Source organism: Myodes glareolus, chromosome 16 (assembly GCF_982192425.1).
Source record: "Myodes glareolus chromosome 16, mMyoGla1.1, whole genome shotgun sequence".
NCBI classification, from domain to species: domain Eukaryota; kingdom Metazoa; phylum Chordata; class Mammalia; order Rodentia; family Cricetidae; genus Myodes; species Myodes glareolus.
In genome coordinates, this window is record NC_142041.1 from 16724605 (window position 1) to 16748716 (window position 24112).

The 24112-nt window shown below is 37.4% G+C and overlaps 1 protein-coding gene across 6 annotated transcripts in view; it reads left to right on the forward strand.

The window, feature by feature from the left end:
* Ptbp3 (polypyrimidine tract binding protein 3) overlaps positions 1 to 24112 on the forward strand; it is a 77922-nt gene that overhangs the window by 16843 nt on the left and 36967 nt on the right. For 3 of the 6 annotated variants that reach the window (XM_087897108.1, XM_087897105.1, XM_087897103.1), the window contains 2 exons: positions 9355 to 9439; positions 17575 to 17744. In XM_087897108.1, coding sequence (XP_087753234.1) covers positions 9406 to 9439; positions 17575 to 17744 — 204 coding nt within the window. In that variant the 5' untranslated portion in view covers positions 9355 to 9405. The remainder of the gene's footprint in view (positions 1 to 9354; positions 9440 to 17574; positions 17745 to 24112) is intronic. The other 3 variants (XM_087897107.1, XM_087897106.1, XM_087897104.1) reach the window with 1 other exon arrangement.

Here is a 24112-nt window from a genome sequence, read left to right on the forward strand (position 1 = left end):
GGTACATAAACACTAAAAATGAAAGGATCAAAAACGATTCTCCACAAGCAGAAACCAAAAGCGAGTAGAGAAAATATACATTAAATTAAACAAAAAATTGAAAAGAGGTTACTCTCTAATGATGAAGGGATGGTTTAGCAGGCCAGAATATTAGTTAAAAATATGTGTCAGGAGATGTAAAAAGAGAGTAGGTTCTAATGCAGTCTTGTTGGGGACTTCATCCAATTCTCATTTCTAGAAAGAAATCACCAGATGATGAAGGATGCTAAAAAGAAATCCCACACTAGTCCAGAATTGAGTATAATAATAATAAAAGGTTATTTATTTAGGGGTAGACTCACAGATCACAATGCTCTGCTGGAATGGGGAACAGCAGCAGAATCCTGCAACTGGAAAAGAGGCCAGATGCACTGTAGATTGGCTGTATAGTATAAAAGGCCACGCCCAAGTGGGCGGGTAACTTAAAGGAATTCCTACAGCACTTCCTCCTTTTGTTTAAAGAAGAAAGTTCTAAGCCTAATACAAAGTTAGATACAATAAGAACAAATATCTCGTATTAAAATTAGAATTACAGCCATCATAAACAGTATCAAGCAAGAAGCATGTAATAAATGTTTAAATAATTATTCTATCCCAATGAGTTTAAGTCTTGTATAATGAATAACTTGGCCAAGTCATGAGAGGAGAGTAACTATAACTATCTAGTCTTCAACCCCAATGAAGACCCGAAGGGAAATTATTACTTGAATAAGCAGGAAGTGCAGTCATGCAACTTCTAAAACGTGCAACAAATGACAGAGACAACTGGCTACCTGGACAATCACCCAATGCCTCATTTGCAACGTTGGAGCAACCAACTTTGACTAAGGGCTAGAATAACTGACAGACCATTTTCAGAGGCGAGAAACTTTGCAAAACTGTCTTACCCTGTCTTGACAAGATTTGACAGTCTTTTTTTTTTTTTTTTTCTTGTATCCTGCTTGTCCTGTTTGGACATCGTGCATTTTATCAATGGTTGATGCATGGACAGTTCTTGCCCAAAGGCCAGTTTTGCCAAGAAGAAAACAAGCTCCAAGTGGAATGTCTTTGATGATCAACATTCTCTGGAATTGGTGCTGCCAGGAGCAATCATGACTCACTTAACAGAACCCCAAGTTATTTAAATGCTGTATTCTACAGCTCTTTGAAGTAGTTGAAGATTACCTATCTATGCAGAATGCAATATCTTTGTATCCAAAGAACCTGATTAGTCTAACTATAAGTATAACAAACGTGGATGACTATTGACCTATTAATCTTAATATCTATATAACTGTTGCAAGGAGACAGTTTGTTCATCCCGGCCACCAGGCTAGTTTAGCTTCGAAGTATCCACACAGAAACTGTATTAATTAAATCACTGATTGGCCCATTAGCCTGATATCAAAGACAAAGACCTATTTAAAAAGAAAACTTTAAACCAATATGTGTCGTAAAGAGATGCAAGAATTGTCAACAAAAAAAATCTAGCTCAACCGTGCATTAATATTATACCTACAATTGAAATAGGCTATATTCCAGGGATATAAGGATGTCTTGGTGTGTACAAACTGATAAATGTGGCACATGACATCAGTGTGTGTGTGTGTGTGTCTGTGTGTGTGTGGTTGTTTTTCAAGACATTTTTTCTCTGTGTAACCGTCCTGACTGTCCTGGAATTTGCTTTGTAGACCAGGCTGTCCACAAACTTAATGAGATTCACCTGCTTCTGCCTCCCAAGTGCTGAGATTAAAGGCTTATGCCTTCCTCTATCCAGCTAGAAATGAAGAGATTTTTAAAAGGCACCTAAAACCTATAAATAAATTTAACTAAGGTTGAGTTGAACATGGTGGCACATACCTTGAATCCCAGCGGTCAGGAGGCAGAGACAGGTGGATTTCTCTAAGTTAGAAGCCAGATGGCTTACAGAGTGAGTTCCAGGACAGCCAGGGTTAGAAACCCTGTCTCGATAAGCCCAATCAAAATAAATAAATAAATAAATTTAAATGAGAATATTATTGATTTACAGTGATACTACAAAATACATCCTTTTTAAAACTTTTTTAAAAATGTGCATTGGTGTTTTTCCTGCATGTATGTCTTTGTGTGGGTGTCAGATCCCTGGGACTGGAGTTACAGACAGTTGTGAACTGCCATGTGGGTGCTGGGAATTGAACCAGGGTCCTGTGGAAGAGCAGCCAGTGTTCTTAACTGCTGAGCCATCTCTCTAGCCCTACAAAGTACCTTTGAGACAAAAAATGAAAAGACATACTAAGAGTTTTAAGATGATAAGAATTTCACTAAATGGCAGTGCTACTCAGTATTTTGAAAATTCAGTGTAATTTCTATTAAAATGTTAATGATTTTTTTCACAGAAATTTGAGTTATCCTGATCCTGATCATTATTTTATATGTGTTGATGTACACATCAGACTGTGTTCCAGTAATATAATTATTATGCATGCATAAACTATGTGTGTCAGTTAAAAGTAAATACTTAATCGTTCTCTCTTGTTCCGTTTTGTTTTGTTTTGTTTTGTTTTGAGACAGGATTTTTCTGTGTAGCTCTGGCGATTCTGGAACTCTCTTTGTAGACCAGGCTGACCTAAACTCAGACATCTGCCTGCCTCTGCGTCCTAAGTGCTGGGACTAAAGGTGTGCGCCACTACTACCCAGCCCTTGTTCTTATTTTTAACAGCTGTAAAAAAAAAAAGTAAGGATTTAACATTTTTTAATTAAGTCCTCTATTGATTAAATTTCCAATACTGTGCTTTTTTTTTTTTTTTTTAAGATTTTGTGGCAGGTTTTACTGCATTACTCTGACTGGCTGGCCTTGACCTAACAGATAACAGATATCCACCTGCCTCCTGAGTGCTGGGATTAAAGGTGCCTTTAATTTATATAAATTTATATATATTTTTATAAATATCTGTTTATATGTCACTCATATTTGAGTAGGTAGTGAAATAGGATCAAGGGATTAGAGTGCTATGTGAAAAGTTATTGTGGGAGGAAGGGCAGGAACGAAGAGATGGCTTAGCAGTTAATGACCGTACTTCTTGTGCAATATATTTGTATTTATTATTTGTTTTTATGTTATTAAAAACTATATGTGGGTTATGAAGCAACCTATTTTATAAATTTATATCCAGGTTTTAAAATGTGGGTTTTTTTTCAGTTAAAAAAATCTTTTTACTTATTTGTATATATGGGTGGGTATCCATGTACCATAGTATTGAGTAAATCAGAGGGCAATTTGAACAGAGTTAGTTCTCTTTACTATGTGGGGCTCAAACTCAGGTTCTCAGGCTTGGCAATAAACCTTTTCCTGAATATTTGACTGTCTTGCTGGCCCATGCTTCATTATTTAAAATAACTGCCTAGTATTTATTGCACGAATTTGCTGAAGCTCATTTAATTTTTGTAAATTTAAATGAATTTAGTAAATTACAGGTCAGACAGGGCTATGTAGTGAGACCCAGTCTCAGAAAATTAAAGACAATACGTACTTCTTTAAAACACCCTCTTTATGCAGTGGTTAACAAATTGAAAACTCAGTTTCCTTTTCTCTCTACTGACTTGTTTAAGCAGGGGTATTTTGTTAGTGTGTGTGTAGTTTTTAATCACATGCAAAGAGCTGTAAGTTGTATGAAGGAAGCTGTACAGGAAGGAGAGCACTAGGGATAAAAGTTCAGTACAGCAAGGCACAAGACCCAGGATCTTGATAGGGCTGGCAAAGGTGGGGCGAAGGGGAAACTAACGATAAACATGTAATACGGTAACATTACATAATGACACTTTATTTCTGGTTTTGCTTCTTGTTGTTTTGCTGAGACAGGGTTTCTCTGTGTAGCCCTGGCCATTCTGGAATTTGCTCTGTAGATCAGATCCACCTGCCTTTGCCTTTGCTGGGATTAAAGGCATGCACCACCACCACCCAGCCCACTTTATTCTTCTCCTCCCCTCCCCTCCCCTCCCTTCCCTTTCCCTTCCCTTTCCCTTCCCTCCCCTCCCTTCCCTTTTCCTCCCCTCCCCCTTCTCCTCCTTCTTGTTCCTCCTCCTCCTCCTTCTTCCTCCCCTCCCTCTCTCTATTTCTCTCTCATTTTTGAGACAGGGTTTCTCTGTAGTTTTTGGTGCCTGTCCTGGAACTAGCTCTTGTAGACCAGGCTGGCCTCGAACTTACGGAGATCCGCCACTACCTCCCAAGTGCTGGGATTAAAGGTGTGTGCCACCACTGCCCAACAAAACAAATTTTCTGTTCTACAAAGTTTCAAAAAGGGTTGTTAATTCATAGACTAGAAACTTTGCTTTGTTTGAAGGTAATACTTGGATATTAATTGCAATATTTAAAGATTCTGTTCATATGAAGAAAAGTTAGAGTCCTAGAGAATTAAGAATTTTTGATAGATAGTAAAACAAATCTATCCTAGAATTTCATGTGCACGTTAGGTATGATCTGAAATTTAGATTTGGTTATTTTCAAAATCTTGCATGTTACTTCAGTGACTTTTTCTCAGTTGTACAGATTGTCTTTTAATCACATTAATATTTTCACTTGAATTGCAAATAAAACCAGTTCCTGTCAGATTTGGTAATGGAACATTTTATTTATACTATTTAATCACAATATTTCTTTGCTTTATTGTCCCTGTATATTTAATTGTTTTCAGGAGGAGGGAGCATCAATAATTGATGCTTGTGGCAAATGAAGCTGATTTATGTGTTGACTTAGAGAGTTAACAAGTCCACAGGAAATTGCTGGACTTATGTAAACTGACCATGTGTTTCTAAGGAGACTGTTGATGCAGCGCTAACCTCCCTCCCACACCTGTCACATAATGGCTTCGTTTTTCAACCTTTTAAGACTTCCTTGGCAATACTGTTAATTGTTTACCCATGATACAGTCTTTTTCCTTCTATAAAATATTTTTGCCTTTTGAGTAGAGAACTGACTTCAAAGAAGTAGTGATAAACCTAACACAAGATAATACTAAGTGTATTCTTAGTGACTGGCCTCTTAATATTTGAGATTACATTATTGCTTCCGTATAACCTTTGCATGCACTGATAAAGATTTATTCTGTAGTTGATGGCACTTGGTTGTTTCCTGCCACTCTAATATGAGTAATGCTCTGGGAATAGCCTTACATCTAAGTGTGCGTAAGTAAGCATCTCTTGAGTATGCGTAGGGGTAGGTCACAGGGATCCTTTAGATGTTCATATGTTTGCTATTCATAGGTTGAATAGTGTTAAAAGTTGTACCAATGTATATTCCCACTAAATCACACCCAATTAAAGTTCTCTTTAATTCTAAGAGTTTTGTTTTCTGTTGCTCCGCCTTACCAGTGCTCATTTTGCCACCTTTCTTCACATGATGGTTTCATTTAGGTCTTAACATGTTCCTGAAAAACAAATAAGATTAGACTTCTTTTCCCATATTTATTGCATATAATGTTAGAAAAATACTTCTTGTTCATTTCCAGTGTGGGTGGATTTACTTATTCTTGTGCTTGAAATTGAGCTGCTAGAGTAGACTTCCTTCTTTGTTCTTATTACAGAGTAAAAGCAAAGAAAACAAACAACAGCAACAACGACAAAAAAAAAACTGCAAAAAGATTAGCCAATGCTTGTGTGAAATACACATCATGTTCATAGTTTAGAGGCCAAGTGTCAGTAGGACGTTGTTCTACTGCAGGCTCACGAGTCTGGGGCCCTAAGTGGAGGGTTGGCAGTCCTTCCACAGAACAGGACAGTGGTCCCATCTACTGCCACAGGGGGAGGTGTGTCATCTCTTGTTTGTGTTTTCATGGTTATGGGTATAAACCCTTTGTTGATTATGCACATACATAATGTGCTATTATATTTCCTTTCACTTTTTCTTCTACTGTAAATACAAAACTGATTTTGAAGTCTGTATCTGTATTATTTTTCTTTGCTTTTTTGGGAGGTTGCTGTTTTGTTTTGTTTGAGACAATTTCACCATGTTCCTTGGTCTGGAACTTGTGGTCCTCCTGCCTGAGCCTCTTAAGTGCTAAGGTTATATGCATATACCTAGCTATTTTTTTTTGTTTCCTGTCTAAGAAATAGTGTCCTACTCCACAATCACAAAGTTATTTCTTTATCTCCTGTAGTTTTCATCATATTTCTCTTTATTATTTTAGCCTACAATCTACATAAACTTTTTTTTTGACCTTTTGACATAATCATCTTTAGACTATTCTGTGAAAGGGTTGCTCAGATTATAACAAGAATTTCAGAACAGTTTCCACACGCTGGGCTCAGCCACCTGTCCCAATTATGTGAGTGAAAAAAATGAGTAATAGTGTAAAGCAGAGAAAGGAGATTTAATCACCATGCATTAGGAAGAGGAACAAAAAGAGGGGTTCCCATGCTCTTCTTTGTGGTGCTTTATAGATTTAGATACAGGAAGGAAGCATGATGGTGGCTGGGGCAAGAGGTAAAAGCTAAGCATTGCTGATCAAGGTGTGGTTTGTTTGTTTATTGTCTCTTTCTGGTTCTGCAAGGTGGTCAAAAAGGAGTTCTTATTACAGTAAGGGACAAGCTGGTTCTCAGATAATTAATCATGCTCCAGGGTGCTGCCTTGCTGTTACGGACAGTACCCTCATTTGGGTCATCGCTGTTCTATGAGGTTCCGTTCTTTGTGGAATCCATGGTGACTGCAGGTTTAGGACACTGTTTGGAGGCCTTTCGACACTTGCGGGGAGTGGGGGCGGCTGGGGAGATCTGGAATAGGACATTAGAAGGTACTCTTCTTTATTCCTTCCGCCTCAAAGTGAAATCAGAGGTTAGATATTGCCTACTCCTGGGTAGTGATGCCCATGTGCAGAATTAAGGAGTGTAGTTGGGAAGTGAAGGGAGACTTACCAGGATTTCCTCTTGCTCTTAGTTACTTTGTGGGTCCCAGTGAGGAGTTGGTGTTTTGTTTTGTTTTGTTTTTTTCGAGACAGGGTTTCTCTGTAGCTTTGGAGCCTGTCCTGGAACTAGCTCTTGTAGACCAGGCTGGCCTTGAACTCACAGAGATCTGCCTGCCTCTGCCTCCCAAGTGCTGGGATTAAAGACCCGTGGTGCCACCAAAGCCTGGCTTGAGTCAGTGGTTTTTTTAAGCAAAGGCAGGTTTTTAAGAACTTTTTTTACCAAGCCGGCTCTATTTTGACATGAAACATATTGATACTAAAGACACATGTATGTAGAAGATACATACAGCAAAATACATTTTACCAAATGCTTCACTTTAAAACCATTTGGGAGCCAGGTGGTGGTGGTGCACACCTTTAATCCCAGCACTCATGAGGCAGAGGAAGGTAAATCTCTGTGAGTTGGAGGCTAGCCCTGTCTATAGAACTAGTTCCAGGATAGCCAAGGATACATAAAATACCAAAAAAAAAAAAAATCAAAAACCCAAACAATCTAATGTTGGATACATTAGATTACCACTATATTTTAAACTCAAAACCTTAACTGTATCTTCAGGTAGACTGCAAACTGCAAGTTAATCCATTAATTATCAGACCAGAAACCCATAATAATACCTTTATTTCATACATTTGGAAAGCCCGGGCTTTAAGTAAGGCACATTCTGGTCTTTTGGATGAGTTGGGATTTGAAATTTTTTCATCCTCCTTAGTTTTTTATTAATTCCTTTTTTTTTTAAAGGTGTCTTCTATAAACGAGTGAAAGAGCTGAGGATAGTAATTTAGCCAGCATGTTTGTTGTAGGGGCTGGAGAGCTAGCTTTGTATCTAAGAGTTTTTACAGAAAACCAAAGTTTGGTTTCCAGCGCCCACACTGAGCGGCTCCCAATCACCTGTAACTCCATTCCAGGGAATCCAGCTCTTCCTTCAGGCCTCCTTGGGCCACCCTCTACTCCCACAACATACATACATACTTACATGAATACATACATACACACACATCAAAAATAAAAATAAATACTTGTGGTAGTATTACTCTAAAATTTATAGTTATTTGATGTTTAAGTTCTGTCACCCAGTGAACCAAAATAACTTATTCTTAAAAATTCACCAAGATGAACAAGTTTGATCCATTTGAAATAGATTAGTTTTGACTTTTTACTACATATTTATTGCCCTTCTATAACCTTGGATATAATTAGGATTGTACTGAAAAGAATTATCGGATACATTTTAGCGCTGAGAGTTCAGATGTGTAAGTAGGACAGAACTCTTGCTTGGACAGGCACTATGGCTCTTCCTGCAATCTCTGCACTCAGAAGACTGAGGCAAGAGGATAGAGAGATCACCATCTGGCCTTAACACGACTCAGAAAAAACAAGGTCTGGCTGGGGCTGTGACTGAGTGGTCGGAGGTTTTCCTCTCAGGCCAATACCCAGCACCAGGAGACAGACTTCTCTTACCGTAAAGAAATACAATTTTGAAAACATATTTGCTTAAGATATAATATACAATTTCGGTTATGGTGACATGCACATTTAATCCCAGAACTCCGAGACAGAGGCAGCCTGCCTGGTCTACAGAGCAAGTTTGAGGCCAGCCAGGGCTATACAGAGAAACCGTGTCTTGATAAACCAAAAAAAGGTGTGTGTGTGTGTGTGTGTGTGTGTGTGTGTATCGTATTGCTGTGCCCAGGCAGCCCTGGACCGGAGATTTTAACATACAAAGACACACAGAAAAAGGCAGGGGTCATCTTTGAAACAGGAATGCCCCCTTTATTGTGTCCAGGGGCAGCTTATCTAGGGATCCTTAACTGATAGCCATGCCTCTGCCAAACCTACCATAAATCACTCCCCTGCCATCAGGAACCCCTGACGGTCTCGTGCTCAGAGCAGCTGCAAGCATAACACATTGTTTACAAGAAATTCAGGATCTGGGGGTTCACAGCTCTCAACAGGGGATAAATGGTGTATACCAAAGATAGTTTTTTGGATTGATGGTATGGAAACCAGTAATTACAAAATTTTGACCAGTATGGATATAAAATGTGTCCTGTAGCCCTGTTTTTAGAAATGTGTATTGAAAAATCAGGATTCTTAGAATGTATAAATTATTTGCATGTAAATATATTTCAGAAAAAACTTTGTCAGACAGTAGTCTCCAACATACAATTTAGTATTTCAGACATAATGTTTGGACCGTTGTAATTGGTCAGAAGCATTTGCAAAATTAGGTCCCCACTGTTTTTCTCTTTTCTCCCCTTCCCCCCCTCCCCATGACTACACTGAGCATCTGCTGTCATTTTTCTTTATTATAGTTTGTTTCCAACTGTCTTTTAAAGTATCTTTATATCTAAATAAAATAATGCTAGCTTTTATTAATTGAGCACTAATTTTGATTTTCAGCGGGGATCTGATGAGCTTCTTTCTCCTGGTGTCATTAACGGACCTTCTACCATGAACAATTCTACTCCTTCTGCAGGTGTGTATGGTAAGTTTTGTCCCCCTTTCCCCCATGTTTTTTTTTTTTCTGTGAATTTTTTCGTTGTTCTTATGTGCCAATGTTTACAGTAAAAAGAGTGTAATTTTTACTCAATGAGAAATGAAAGAGTCAGTTAAAGGAAAAAGATGATATTTATTTGTTAGACATTTATGAATGGGTCCACCATGTTTTTTAATATTTATTTATTTATTTATTTATTATGTATACAATACTCTGTCTGTGTGTATGTTTGCAGGCCAGAAGAGGGCACCAGACCTCATTACAGATGATTGTGAGCCACCTTGTGGTTGCCGGGAATTGAACTTAGGACCTTTGAAAGAGCAGGCAATGCTCTTAACCACTGAGCCATCTTTCCAGCCCCCACTATGTTTTAATCTACCAAAAAAATAATTAGAAAGATTTTTTTAGGCAGAGAATATGTTGATATGAACATGTGAACGGAGTGATGCGGGAGTTGAGGCTAAAGCCAGCTTTGTAAAGTCGAGCTCACATTAGAGTCACCAGAGAAGAGGCTTGGGAGATGAATATAGTTTAGTGCATAAGTGCTTGTTGTACAATCTGAGGGCCTGGTTTGATTGCAGTACCCACGCAAAGGCAATCACTGCCCTGTCTATAACCCAGTGTTTTGTGAGCGGTAGAGAACAGTGAATCCTTGGGGCTTGCTAGCCAGCCAGTCTAGTCAAAACAGGGAGCTCTAGGTTTAGTGAGAGACCCTGTCTCAAATAATAAGGTGAAGAGTGATAGAGGAAGATACCACAAGTCAAGCTCCGGCCACTGTCAGGATGCATTGCATGGTGAGATGTCTAGGCACATGCCTGTCATCATTCAGCGAGTGTAGCGGAGTGAAAGACACTGCCCGTGTTCAGGTTGGGTCTTCCCACTTCAGTAAAGCCTCTTTGGAAAGCCTTCCTAGACAACACCCAAGGGTTTATCTCTCAGATGATTCTAAGTGTGGTAAAGTTGACAGTCAGGATTAACTTGGAAACAATGAAAATCTGCAAACGGCCTGACTTACCTTTGAAGTTTCTGTGTGAGGGATATATTTACCTTTGTGTTTTGAGCTCCTAGGTCCATCTGAGGTTCAGACAGGCTTAAGCACTGTTACTGAAATTTTCATTATCCTTGTCAGGAGTGCCATCTCCCCAGAGAGTTGCCTCCTTCTGGGATTCCTGTTGAACTTGTATGGGACCAGCACACCTGTTTGCTTGGTGTTAGCTTCTCTTCTATATTTGCCCATTTTTTTTCTCAAGCAAATGCTGGTTTTGATGATTAGAATAATTTTCTGATTCACTCATTTTACCTTCTCCAATTTGCTGTGCAATCTGAGGGCCTGACTTAGATTGCAGTACCCATGTAGAGGCTGTCACTGCTCCTGTCTGTAACCCAGTGTTGCGGGGTGAGAGGAGGAGAATGAGAAAAAGAATCCTTGGGACTCCATTGGGTATTCTGTTTTGGAGTTTATAGTTTTCATTTCTCTGTATCTCGCGTTGGGGGTGGGGTGTTGGAGCAAGAGGTGAGGGGTTGTTGTTAGGGATCTAATCTAGTCCTTGTAAATGCTGGGCAGGCCCTTTTTATCTAACCTTGTTAGATTCTTGCATCTCTTATACAAGATAGTCCTAGATTTTCAGAGCACTGTGTACTGGATGGGGAGAGAGGGTGTGTGTGTGTGTGTGTGTGTGTGTGTGTGAGAGAGAGAGAGAGAGAGAGAGAGAGAGAGAGAGAGAGAGAGAGAGTGAGTGCTGGCAGGGTAGTTAAATTAGCAGTGTCTGATTTTTGTTAATGATTTCCATTTGGTAATAATGTAGAATAAACATTTTTTTCTTCATCCTGGAAATTGGACCCAAGACCTTTCATATATTAGGGTGAAGTTGCATCTCTGGCACCAAAGAAACCTCTGAAAAATGATAACTTAATTTCTTGTAATAGCTCAAATTGAAGTTTGTCCCAACTTGTGATTTCTCTGCCTCTGTATCCAGAATGCTGTCACAGGCGTCCACCACCATTCCTTACCGGGGCATTGTGAGTGTGACTCACAGCTCCCTGAGCGCTGACCGCAGGCTATCTCACACTTCAGCCTCCGTGGGCATCCACATATCTGTGACTGTAATACACACACGCATATACACAATTAGCAGATCATTACCAAAAAGTCAGAGAAGTAGACTTTGATGCTTAATAAGATACTTAAGTAGTTTTTTAAAGACAAAAACGTTTTTTTAATAATTTTTATGATTTATTTAACTTATTTTATGTGCATTGGTATGAGGTTGTCAGATCCCCTGGAACAGGAGTTACAGACAGTTGTGAGCTGCTATGTGGGTGCTGGGAATTGAACCTGGGTCCTCTGGAAGAGCAGTCAGTGTGCTTACCCGCTGGAACCATCTCTCCAGCCCCACAAAAACGTTTTAAAAAACTCATACTGTGTGCCAAAGTGAGAGCCAATTATACTGACTAGCTGAGTGTTTTTTTTCCCCTTGTTCAGTAGAGTCAGACAAATTTTTGTAATTTTTGTAATTAATCTGAATATCAACTTTAAAATACTTTAAGAAGTTTTGGAAAACCGGTTTCTGTTGGTAGAATATTCTTTATTTGAAAGTAGGAATTAGGTTTGCACCAAACCTTGCAAGTACATCGCTGTCTAAAAATTTTTGTCATGTGTAGACAATAATGAACATGGCTGTGAATTAACCAAAAAAACAGAAGAAAGCTGGAAAAGAAAGTTTATTACATACACTGTGGTGTAGCTGCAGCAGATGAGCTTCTGAAAGGTTTGTGTCACTGAGGGGAGGGAAGTGTGTACAGCATTTAAGGGGCAGGTTATTTAGTCCAGCTTCATGGACCATTTCCCAACCCTGTTTAATTAAAAAAATATTTAGAAATTGATTTGCATTTTAAATGACAATGTTATTTAAAATACAAATAACAGTTATAAGTACCACTGCCATCTAATCCTCTAAATAAAGAGGGAGGTGCCAGCGAATTACTAACAAATTTGTGAAATAATCTTTGTATTTATATACTTGAAATTATCTTCATTACGAAGTCTGTAAGACTAATGGCATAGCATATATGAGGTCCTAGGTGCAATACCCAGAATTACAAAATAGCAGTATACTAAAAGTATATATCTAGTTACAAATACAAGTGGAAAAACAGCAACAAAATATAAATAAGATTAGACATGGTAGTACGTATCTATAGTCCTGTTACTCAGAAAGCCGAGGGAGGAAGGTCATGAATTGAAGGCAACCTAGGGGTAAAAAGTGTGTTCCAGGCCAAACACATCCTGCTCTCAGAAAAATAAAGTTTTTGTGCATATGACAATATTAGAAGAAACAGTTACTTGAAAGTTTGTGATTCACATAAGAAGCTCTAGCAGTTGAAAAAGTAGGCTAGTCATAAAGTGCTTGTTTCATAAACATTTTAATCCCACATGAAAAGCTGAGAGCATGCTTGTAATACCAGCTTTGATATGGTAAGCCTAGGGACCAGGAGTTTCTGGCCAGCTGGTCTAACCTAATTGAGGAACTTTAAATCAAGAGACCCTCTCGTCTCAAAAGAGCTGGACAGCATTTCTGTGGATGACATCCACTGCAGACTCCATTCATAAGTGTGGATCTGAACACACACATGAAAGGAAAGTATAATTGGAAGGGAAATATGATGATGACAGTATTGTCTCCAGTCTTGTGTTTGTCATACATGTACATAGATCTGTCAGAGATCATCAGAATCTGTATTACTTGACTTTTCTGTAGTTTTGTGGTGGAAATACAAGATTGGTTTAATTCTTTGAGACAATATTTTACTGAGTAGCCCAATCTATCCTTGAACTATTAGTCCCCCTGGAATACAATAACAATAATAATAGTACAACAACAACCTTCTTAGCATTGTGGCCACATTGGGAGCCTCCCAATCGACCAGTAACTAGTTATAGAGGTTCCAGTGCTGCTCCCTTCTGGCCTTCACAGGCACCTGCACACACTAAGTAAAATTAAAAACAAAAACTGCCAGGGAGCTCTCACCTGTAATTCCCAAACTTGTGAGGTAAGGATGGAAAGATGAGTGAGTTTCAGGTTTGCCTGGGCTTTTTTTTTTTTTTTAAAGCAAGAGATGTGTTTATTTATTCAATGTACACTGGTGTTTTGCCTGTATATATCTGTTAGAGTTTCTGGAGCTGAAGTTACAGACAGTGGCGAGCTGCCATGTGGGTGCTGGGAATTGAACCCGGGTCCTCTGGAAGGCCAGCCGGTGCTCTTGATTGTTGAGCCATTTCTCCAGCCCTGGCCTGGGCTTTTTAAAGAAGACACCTCAAAAATCCAAAGGTTGTGGACTATAACGTATTTACCTGGCTTTTTATTAGGCCCTGGGTTTAATCTCTACCACATAAACAGATAAGTAAACAAAGTACAGACACTATGTCCACACACCTTTCAGAACACGTTATTTGAAAACTTCTAGTGTTAATGGGTGAAATACAACATTTATAAAAAACTATTTATTACTATTTTCATGTTGTTTGTTCATATCAGATTCTGTTTATTTATTTTATATATGTGTGTGGGAGTGTGTGCCATGGTGCATTCAGAGGACGACTTTCAAGTCTGTCTCTCCTACTTTGTTTTCCAGTCTGTGAACAGGTACCCACTTGGCCGTCTTGAAGGGGTGCTGCTTTGGCTTTTCCTGTTCACATAGTTATTTATGAACATTTCTGCAACTTTGTATTTTTTTTAATCAAGTCTTTTATTAGACTTTTAGATTTTATAGATAACATTTTCAATTAGTATGTAGCAGTGTCCTGAACTAGTAAAAATAAAAAAACCCAATAGGATCATTTGACATCAGATAGTAGAAACAGTGTGGTTTCTATGTTGAAAAGTTTCCTTTTGTTTTTAAAGAATAACCAGATATGCAGTTGATTACTTTTTACTAGACATTGTGTTAGGCATTCAAAAGATACTGAAAGTTAAGCTGGTTTAGTTTTATAATTTCCATTATATATTAATGGGAAAATTTGAAATATAGTAATGAGTAGTCTGTCCAGAATAGAACATCTGATTGAACAGCTGTCCAAGTGCCCTTCCCCCTTCTTTTTTACCCTCCCTTTTCCTTAACATTGACCATGTATTTTTATTGTACAGAATAGTTACTTAAAATTGCATGTTTATAACTGCTTGTGTCTTGGTAAAAGTTTGTCATGTTAAGTCTCTTGATAGTGCAATGTAGTGGGAACTCAAATACTTGCTTCTATCATTTAATTTTTCAAACATAGGATATCTTTGTCAAAGAAATAACCTCCTTTTAAAATTTCTATTATCGATTTACCTATTTTATGTGTATGAGTGTCTTGCTTACTTCTATGTCTGTGTACCATGTGTGTACCTGATGCTCAGGTTAGAAGAGGACATTGGATTCCTTGGAGCATGAGTTATGAATGCTTGGGAGCCACCATGTGGGAATCAAACCCAGGTCCTCTACTAGTGCAGAAAGTGCTCTTCACCTCTGAGCCATCTCTCCAGCCCCAGAAACAACCTTCTTAATGTTCCTTTAGAACATACTTAATGTTTAGAGTATTCAGGATGAACTTACAGTAACTCCATGTCTTGAGGAATTTCTTCAAGTACTTAATGCCATGGTGGTCATTAGTGATGCTCAGCTTCTATCTGAATGACGGGTGTTTGGGGTTTTATTCTAGTAACAATATTGTGGAGCTCCCAGTTGTTAGTCATGTATGTAAACCTGTATGTGTGCTCCCCCCCCCAATTTACAATATCTGTTGAATTTGCTTGCTCTTTTCTAGGAATGCCAAAATTAGTTTTGAGATTTTTGTGATTAAGAACCGCCTTTAGAGTTAGACCTTGATTCAGATAAGTCAGTTTTAGTTGAAAAGCTTTAAAATAAGGAACTGAAGGATATTTTGAATATTTGAAAGCCTGTCAGCGTTCTTTCTTAGAGCTAGGTATTAACATGACAGACTTTTTATTAGATTGTCATACTGAATTCTAAAGACACGGGCGGGATCCATAGGAAAGGAGATGGAAAAGAGACAAGGTCAAAGGTGACATTAGTGTTATTTAGAGTGGAGAAGAAAGAAGTCATTAATGATTTTGGAAGGACAAGGCTGTGTATTTTGATGTAATTCAACAGCAAGTATGTGAATGTCTGTTTATTCATTCTGCCCAGGATGCTTTCTATATTCATGGAAAATCTGGGAACAAGTGTTGTGTTTGTGGGTGTTCAACTTATTCGTGTACTTTTAGGTCAAGTTGTATGCCACAGACATGGCATAAAATAGTTTTATATGGTCCTCATGATACTTCTTTAGGATTATAGGTAATATATTTTCATTAGTGTTTAGGAAAAGGTTATTAAAGGTTTGGCAAGATTGTATTTTTCTGCCAATATTGGAAAATATCATTTTACTTTTTTACTTTTAAATAATTATATTTAGTCTTGTTGTAAATGGCGAGCCGGCTGCTTTTCATCCCCTCCTGACTCCCGGCCACCCAGCTAGCTTTACCCGAAATAATTACATGGAAACTGTATTCATTTAAACACTGCTTGGCCCATTAGTTCTAACCTCTTATTGGCTAACTCTCACATTAGTTTAACCCATCTCCATTAATGTATATTGCCACTTGACTGTGGCTTACCGGCATGAGTCTAACCAGTGTCTGTCTCGGAGAGGAGAGCAATGGTGTCTGCCACACTTCCCTTCTTCCCAGTATTCTGTTCTGTCTACTCTGCCTACGTAAGGGCTGCCCTATCAAAAGGCCAAGGCAGTCTCTTTATTCAACCAATGAAAACAACATACAAAGAGAAGAAGGACCTCCTACACCATAGTCTGTCTTCATTGTGTTCTTGGAAGAAAAATCTTTCTGAATTTCATCTGCATAAACTTGAGTAATCATTATAGCCAGGTAGGTCTAAGATTTAAATAAAATCTAGGTATGTGCTAGGATATGAGTTAATTTTGCAACAGTCATTCTGAACTTTCAGGACAGAACAGTGCTATGGTAGACATGCCATACTGTAGTTGAGTAGGACATCTGCAGTTTTAAGTATGTAGAGGGTATTGGAAAATGTGGATTTCAACCAGGGTCTGTTTATTACTATTAAGTAGGATTATCATAAGAACACAAAATTTACCTAATAAAGATAAAATGAGAAAACCTGTAATGGCCTAAGAAACTGAAATTTTAGATGTAATCATCCAGATCTCCTTGGTTGTATTAGATACAATATTTATATTATAATCTTTCATAAGATTTATCATTCTTCAATTGTTTTTTTACTTACCCGTAGAGCAAATTAGAAAAGGGTCTTTAAACATATATTAGTGGGCTGGAGATACTGCTCAGTTGTTAAGAGCACGTGGTGATGTTGCAGAAGACTCAGGTTCAGTTTTCAGGACCCACACAGCAGCTTAAAACTGTGAATAACTTCAGTTCCATTTCTGGTTCCTTGGGCACCAGGTATGTAGATTGTATATACATGTCTGCAAGAAAAAACATACAAAAATAAATATATATGAGACATTCCGAATATTAATCTCAACATTGAATTTAGATGTTAAGCTTTAGTTAATGATTGGCATGTATTCTGCCAGTTTTATCATTAGTAAGTAAGCATCCTAGAGTGTACCTACACAGACTGGGGCAGTAAAGTTTATTTACTACACAGTTTACATATACACATATGACACATGGGGTTTAGCCTGTGCCCCAGCTTGCAAACCTATACAGATTGTCACTATATTGAATACTCTTGAAGTTAAAGTGTTTTCTATCTTAACGTAGAAAAGGCATACTTGTGTGTTAGGTGCTTACTTCATAAAGGTGGTATACATGACTCTTTATGAAGCAATGTAATTCATTTATCCTATACTTTTCCTTTAAAAAAATCAGGCAACAATTAAAAAAATAAATGGCCATGGTGAAAGATCAAAAGTGGTTCATCAAGGTGGTTGGTTTTATTTTCCACTCATATTATTTTCATTAACCTCATAGCTCCATGAATTTGAAATCTGATATGCTAGAAAGTCGTGTGACAATTTACTTAATGCATTGTATCAATCCAAATTAGTTTCAGTAATTTAAAAACAATCTTATGTTTTTTAGCTAATGGGAATGACAACAAGAAATTTAAAGGAGATAGACCTCCCTGTTCGCCTTCCCGTGTTCTCCATCTTCGCAAAATTCCATGTGATGTCACCGAAGCAGAGGTCATATCATTAGGTCTACCATTTGGCAAAGTAACTAATCTTTTGATGTTGAAAGGAAAAAGCCAGGTAGGTAATATTTAAAGATTGACACTGAGTGATTATCTTCTGGGTATTAGTATTTCAAATAATTTTTATTTTCTTGAACTTAAGAATTAAGTAGTTGATTTGAGACAGGGTCTTTATTGTGGCTGGTGTCAAATTCATAAGCTCAAGTGACTTTCCTAAAGTTCAGCCCTCCAAGTATCTGGGATATCAGGGTATGTGTCACCATGCTCAGTTTTTCTTACTATCTATGACAACAGATTAGTTATTAAGTAAAAATTTTCCCTTGTATGACCATAGACAAAAATTAGCACAAGAAATAGGAGTGTATCTTAGCTCTTGTCTTGGGGTCAATTTTTTAAAGTCCTATTTTGTATTTTACTTCATGTTTTCTACTATAGGTTGGTTCTTAAAAATACCCTGTAATTATAAGATAGCCTGATAGTTGCAATTACTGATAGAGAAGCTATAAATTGTGTTTTGTTTGTTCAAGTAAAGAACAGTTAAGTTTTCCATACTGTACAGTTATCGCTATAAGCTGAAGGTCTAATTGGCTTTTACATGGGATTAAAGAATTGGAAGCAGCTGGGCATAGTGGCACACACCTTTAATCCCAGTACTAGAGAGGCAGAGGCAGGTGAATCTCTGTGAGTTAGAGGCCAGCCTAGTTTACATAGTGAGTTCCAGGACGGCAAAGACATGTAGAAAGACCTGTCTCAAAACCAAAACAAACAACAATAACAACAAAAAGATTTGGGAGCTGCCTTGTTCAGTAAAATAGAATCGAATGTTTAACTAGACATGACTGAGCAGTTAGTAGAAACTTCTTCTCATGCAGAGGTTGTAGGTTCAGTTTCCAGCACGAGAGGAATCTGACACCCTCTCCTGAGCTCCATGATCATCAGGCACACACTTGGTGAACATCTTGGGGCACATATATATAGGCAGGCAAACACATACATAAAATAAATGTAAACTGTTAATGGATTGATTTATAGTAGGCCACTTTTCTTGTAAAAGCTAAAACCTATTTATTTATATTTTAGCTGATTGCTGTGAATCTTCTTTGCTCTCTGATCTATTGTAGACTAAAACGTCATGTCCCTTTATTCCATAAAATCATTGGACACTATGTATATTCTAGTTGTAGAATTATCATGTAGCTTCTTTAATAATTTGAGAGACAGAAGAGAATCTTCATTATAAAAATGAGTTTTTACATTTTTTTAAAGATTTTATTGACTTTTTTTTTTATCATGTGTACCCTCTCTCTCCCATCTCTTCTCATATCACCTCCTCTTTCTACCCACCAAACTGGTTTTCTGTTTTTGTTTTTCTTTTCACCTTCCAGGACAACTTTTAATGGATACATGCAAATACACGATTTGTATGGATGAATGGGATACTACTTGATGTTTTAATTCATGAGTATATCATATAATGTTTAAATCAGATTCAAAACATCTGAAACATTGTTATTCCTCACCCCCCTGTTTGATAGGGATGGGTAGCGGGGCAGTGTTAGGAATTGATCCTAGGGTTTTGCTTGTGCTAGCCAAGTACTTACTTTTGAGCTACAACCTGCTCTTGATTTCTGATATTTATGGTGTGTACCATCATGCCAGGCCCTGCTCTTAGTCATTCTGATAGTTAGCAATTCTGTTATCAAACAGCTAATTATAAGTTTGATTTTTATATCCCTGATATTGGAACTGAATTTTTTTTCAAATAGCTGTTGACCATTTGTTTCTTTTCTTTTGGAAAAAAAGAATTCTAACAGATCTTTTATCTGTCCCCTACCTACCAAGGACAGGATCATACCATCCTCTCTACTTTTCATCTTGAGAACCTCTTTCCTCTGCCTCCTCCCTTCTGGAATTTCACACATTCAATGCCAGCGCTCTAACTCCAGAGGTCTGGCACCTCACTTTACAGCTGTGTACAGACAGGCCCAATTCTGTTACCTGGTTTTTAAAATAGAATTTTTTTTTAAGTTTTGTAGTTGAATTTTTGAAATTCCTTATCTATTCTGGATAATCTTCTAATCATAGTTTGTACATATTTTCTCATGTAATGTAATAAATACAATAGTGTTTCTTTTTTGTCTCTGTGTCTTTGTCTCCTCTCTACCTCCCATCAAAAACCATAAAAAAATTTGCATTTTTCAATGTTCATGAAACTGAGTTTTTCTTATGGTGAATAAGGAAGCTTCATTTTCTGGTACCTGACAAAATATAGTAACTGTCTTGCTCATAAAATTGAGTGCCTTCTTGTTCCTACTTGGACCCTACTAGAATAAATTCTCTTAACATGTTTTTGGTTGTACTGAAAATTTTGTATGGCCAGCAATGTAATGAGGAAGACACCAAATCTAGGCCTTAAAATTTTGTGACATGTTATACTATGTTACCTGTTTCTTCTGCTTTTTTTGAATATTTTATTTATAAATAATTCGGACATGACACTGGATAATGTCTGATTGAGTTTAGTGTGTTTAATAAACAACATCCCTATTTAATTTAGATGAGGTCACTGAGATTTAGAGACATCAAGTAGCATTCTGTAGTATTCGGTCTGTACTTAAGACAAAAAATGGGGTTGGTACATTGCCATCACTTAGATCAGTCTCTGCTACTAAAAATTGCTTGGGTTGCATGCACACATCTAAAATGGTTTGTGAAAGGCAGTCTGTGCAAGTCCGCAGCTTTTCTCTGTGTTTATGTTGACTCTGTAAACTAACCCTAGCTGTTGTGTTTTATTTTCATCATAGAGCTCTTTAGTAATACACAATTTCACCAAGAAACTGTTCTGTCACTGGGTCCTCTTGCAAAGGTTTGGAATGTTGAGAGAGACACGGGAATAATTTCATCAGCTTTCTCCCCTGGTGGTGACTTACAAACTTTGAGATTATGAAGTGGAACTCCATAGGTTACTTCAGAAAAACATCAGTAGTGCCTTGTCTAGATTCTATATGGAAAGCTTATTTTTATTTTTGTTTTAAGATTTATTTAAAAATACTTATGTGTTTGTGTGTTTTGCCTGCATGCACATATGTGCACCATGTGCATACCTAGTGCTCATGAAGGTTAGAAGAGAGTGATGGATCAATCTATTGGATGGATCAACTCTATTGGTAGTAGAGTTAGAATTCTGAGCTGCCAAGTGGTACTGGTAATCAGACCTGGGATCACATCAGCCAGTGTTCTTCAGTTTGTTTATTTTAAAACAGGGTTTCTCTGTGTGTAACTCTGGTTATCCTGGAACTCGCTATGTGTAATGGAGACTGCTCATTCGTTTCTTGGCTTCCTAGACCTGAATAATCACAAAACTATATTAATATACACAATTATTAGTATAATATATTAGTATTAATTAATATACCAAATATTAATATATACAACGCTGTTTTCCTGTTAGCTCAGGCTTCTTATTAACTAACTCTTACATCTTAAATTAACCTATTTTTATTAATTTGTATATCACCATGAGGCTGAGACCTATCTGGACATCTGTCTCCTTCAGCAACTACATAACCTCTCCTTGGTTCTGCTTTCTCCCCCCCCCCCCCCTTGCAGTCTGGCTATATTCTGTACTGCCATAGGCCAAAGTAGTTTTATTCATTAACCAGTAAAAGCAACACATAGAGAATATCATCCCCCAACAACTATGTAGACCAGGCTGGCCTGAAAGTTCATGGAAGTCCACGTATTTCTGCCTCTCAAGTGCTAGGATTAATGTCGTCCACCACCCTGCCTAGCTGAAGCCAGTGTTCTTAACCAGACTGGGCCTTGAACTCAGATCCACCTGCCTATCTTTGCCTCCTGAATCCTAGGATTAAAGACCTTCACCACCATGTCTGACTTACTCAACATTTCTAATGTTTAATAAATCATATTACCAATGCCTATTATAGATGAATTTTAAATGATTTATACTTAAACTAAAACTGCTTACTAATGCTATTTTATAATGAGAAAGGATTATATAAGAAAAAGTTTATGTTAATTTGATCAGGTTACTTTTGCATAAATTTGAGATACTCTTGTAGGTAGTTCTGAGTGTTTGGTCTGGTTGGTATATTTATATTCTGTATTTTTCATCAGCCATTATAAAAGGAGACAAACCTTGATTCATTAAAAGTTTGTGTGTTGACACATTCCTTTGATCCCAGCACTCAGGAGACCAAGGAAGGGAATTGCTGAGTTCAAGGATTGCCTGGTCTATATATATAGTGAGTTCAAGAACCGACAGGTCTATGTAGAGAGATTCTGCCCTCCCCAAACAGCCACAAAACCAAGAAAGTTCTATTGACATTTTAATCCTATCACAAAATTACAGCAGTCTACATAGCTAGAATCAGTGTATAGGGTAAGATCTTTATTAAGAAGCTTCTTCCATCTGCTTTCTCACGCTATTTTTCTCATCTTGTATTAGTACAATGATTATAGGTACCAAGTTTCACTTGAGTGATTGAAATCAGTATTGCCTTAATGTAGGAAGTTCCTAGATTTCTTTATTCCAGTAATTGATCCTTTGCTTTTTTTTAATAGTCTTTATTTGAAGGATTTGAAGCTATTTTATTTTCTAGTATCTCCAAGCCTTGTATGAAATGTGATTGTTTACATATGTGCTATAAGTGTTTACATCAATATTTTTACGTATCTCTCAATACTTATTTCTAAGCCCTAGAAGCATTTGTTAAAGTAAGGTGAGTTTATGCTAAGGCATGGATGACAATAGGGTGCTGGATAAGATAGTAGGTATATATGTTCAGAAAGATTTCTTCACAGGAGCAAAGAAGGATAAATGGATATGAAATGTAGCAAGCTTTTGGTACTTTAAATTAATGTTGTTTGCTAACTACTATTGTATAGTTGATTTCTCATTCTGGGCTGGAATTTCAAGTTTTAAAGAAATTCTTATCAGAAATTTTAAATTGGGAAACCAGTTTAATACATAAACATGTATAATGAAAAACGTTCACAAGTAGAGATTTTGTTTTTAAAAATATGGTATTACCCCAACCTATTCTTTGCTGGTAATGGTTTAAAGCACTGTGCAGGTAGAGGTGTGTGTGTACATTCATGTACATAATATACAAATGCATAAACACAGTGTTCATGTGCATAGTGTGTAAACATAATATAGATATATAAAACAGACTACTTTATATAGATTTATATGTAGCTATTGCTTAAAAGTGTACAGAATGAGTGTTGGTTAGAAGCATAATTGAAAAGTGAGAAAAACTGAATGTGGGGGCTGGAGAGATGGTTTAGTGGTTAAGAGCACTGGCTGCTTTTCTAGAAGATCACCCACATGGTAGGTCACAACTACCTGTCGCTTCAGTCCTAGGGGATCCAACTCCCTTTTCTGGCATCTGGGCAATATATGCATATGGTACATAAACATACATGAGACAAAACGCCCTGTACATTTACTGTAAAAAATTGAAACACACAAAACAAACAAAATTAAAAAGTTTGAAGAAAACTAAGTATGTATGCTAGTATTTTGAGTGGATGCCTTCATATGCTGATGTTTAATAGCTCTTTCCTCCAGTCTCAGACAGACCGCCTAACTAGAGCTCTAACTACAGTCATTTCATGTTTGAGTTATAGAGTTAGAGCTTGCTTAGATAGCTGCATATCTTAGTAGAGGAAACTGAAGCACAGGTGTCTGTGACCAAGTTGCTGTAGGTAGGTGGAAATTTCAGCTAGGTTTCACTCAGGCTCTGGCATTTCTCATGCCCTGCTATCAGATCAGATACATTGGCTCCTTGTTAGCAGTGTTTGATTGTGAGGCCTTTAACTGAAAAAGAATGTTCCATTTCATTTGTGAATGGCTAATTTATAAAAATGAAGAAGAGCAAATTCATATCCCCACATCCTGTTTAAGAATTCAGGCAGGGTAGTTCTTTCCCACCACTGTCTGCCTTTCTGCTCTCTAACAGGCTTTCCGACCTTTCTCACTGTGCTCCCAGTGCTGGGATTACAGGTATGACCCACCACTGCCTAGCCTCTGTGGCTAACTAGTGGCTTAGCGCTGCACTCTGATCTTTAGGTAAGCTTTATTTGTTAGCTTACAATCAAAATATCACTATAACACACTTGGGCCTTTGTTTTTAACTCCTTTTTGGCCCCTACTGGATGAAATTCTATTATCTCCTCTGTGTACTCTAGTAATTTATCCGCCAGTTTTAACATTAATACAACAACAGAAACCAGTAAATCATAACTCGTGAAAGTATTTATTTTTAATGGTAACACAAACATTTATTTTTAACTTTATATCTATTTTTAGGTTTTTAGAGAAATAGAAATGAGAAAACCAAAAACCAAACAATAATTTAATCAACTGGCAATTTTGGAACCCCTCCAGTCTAGGATTTC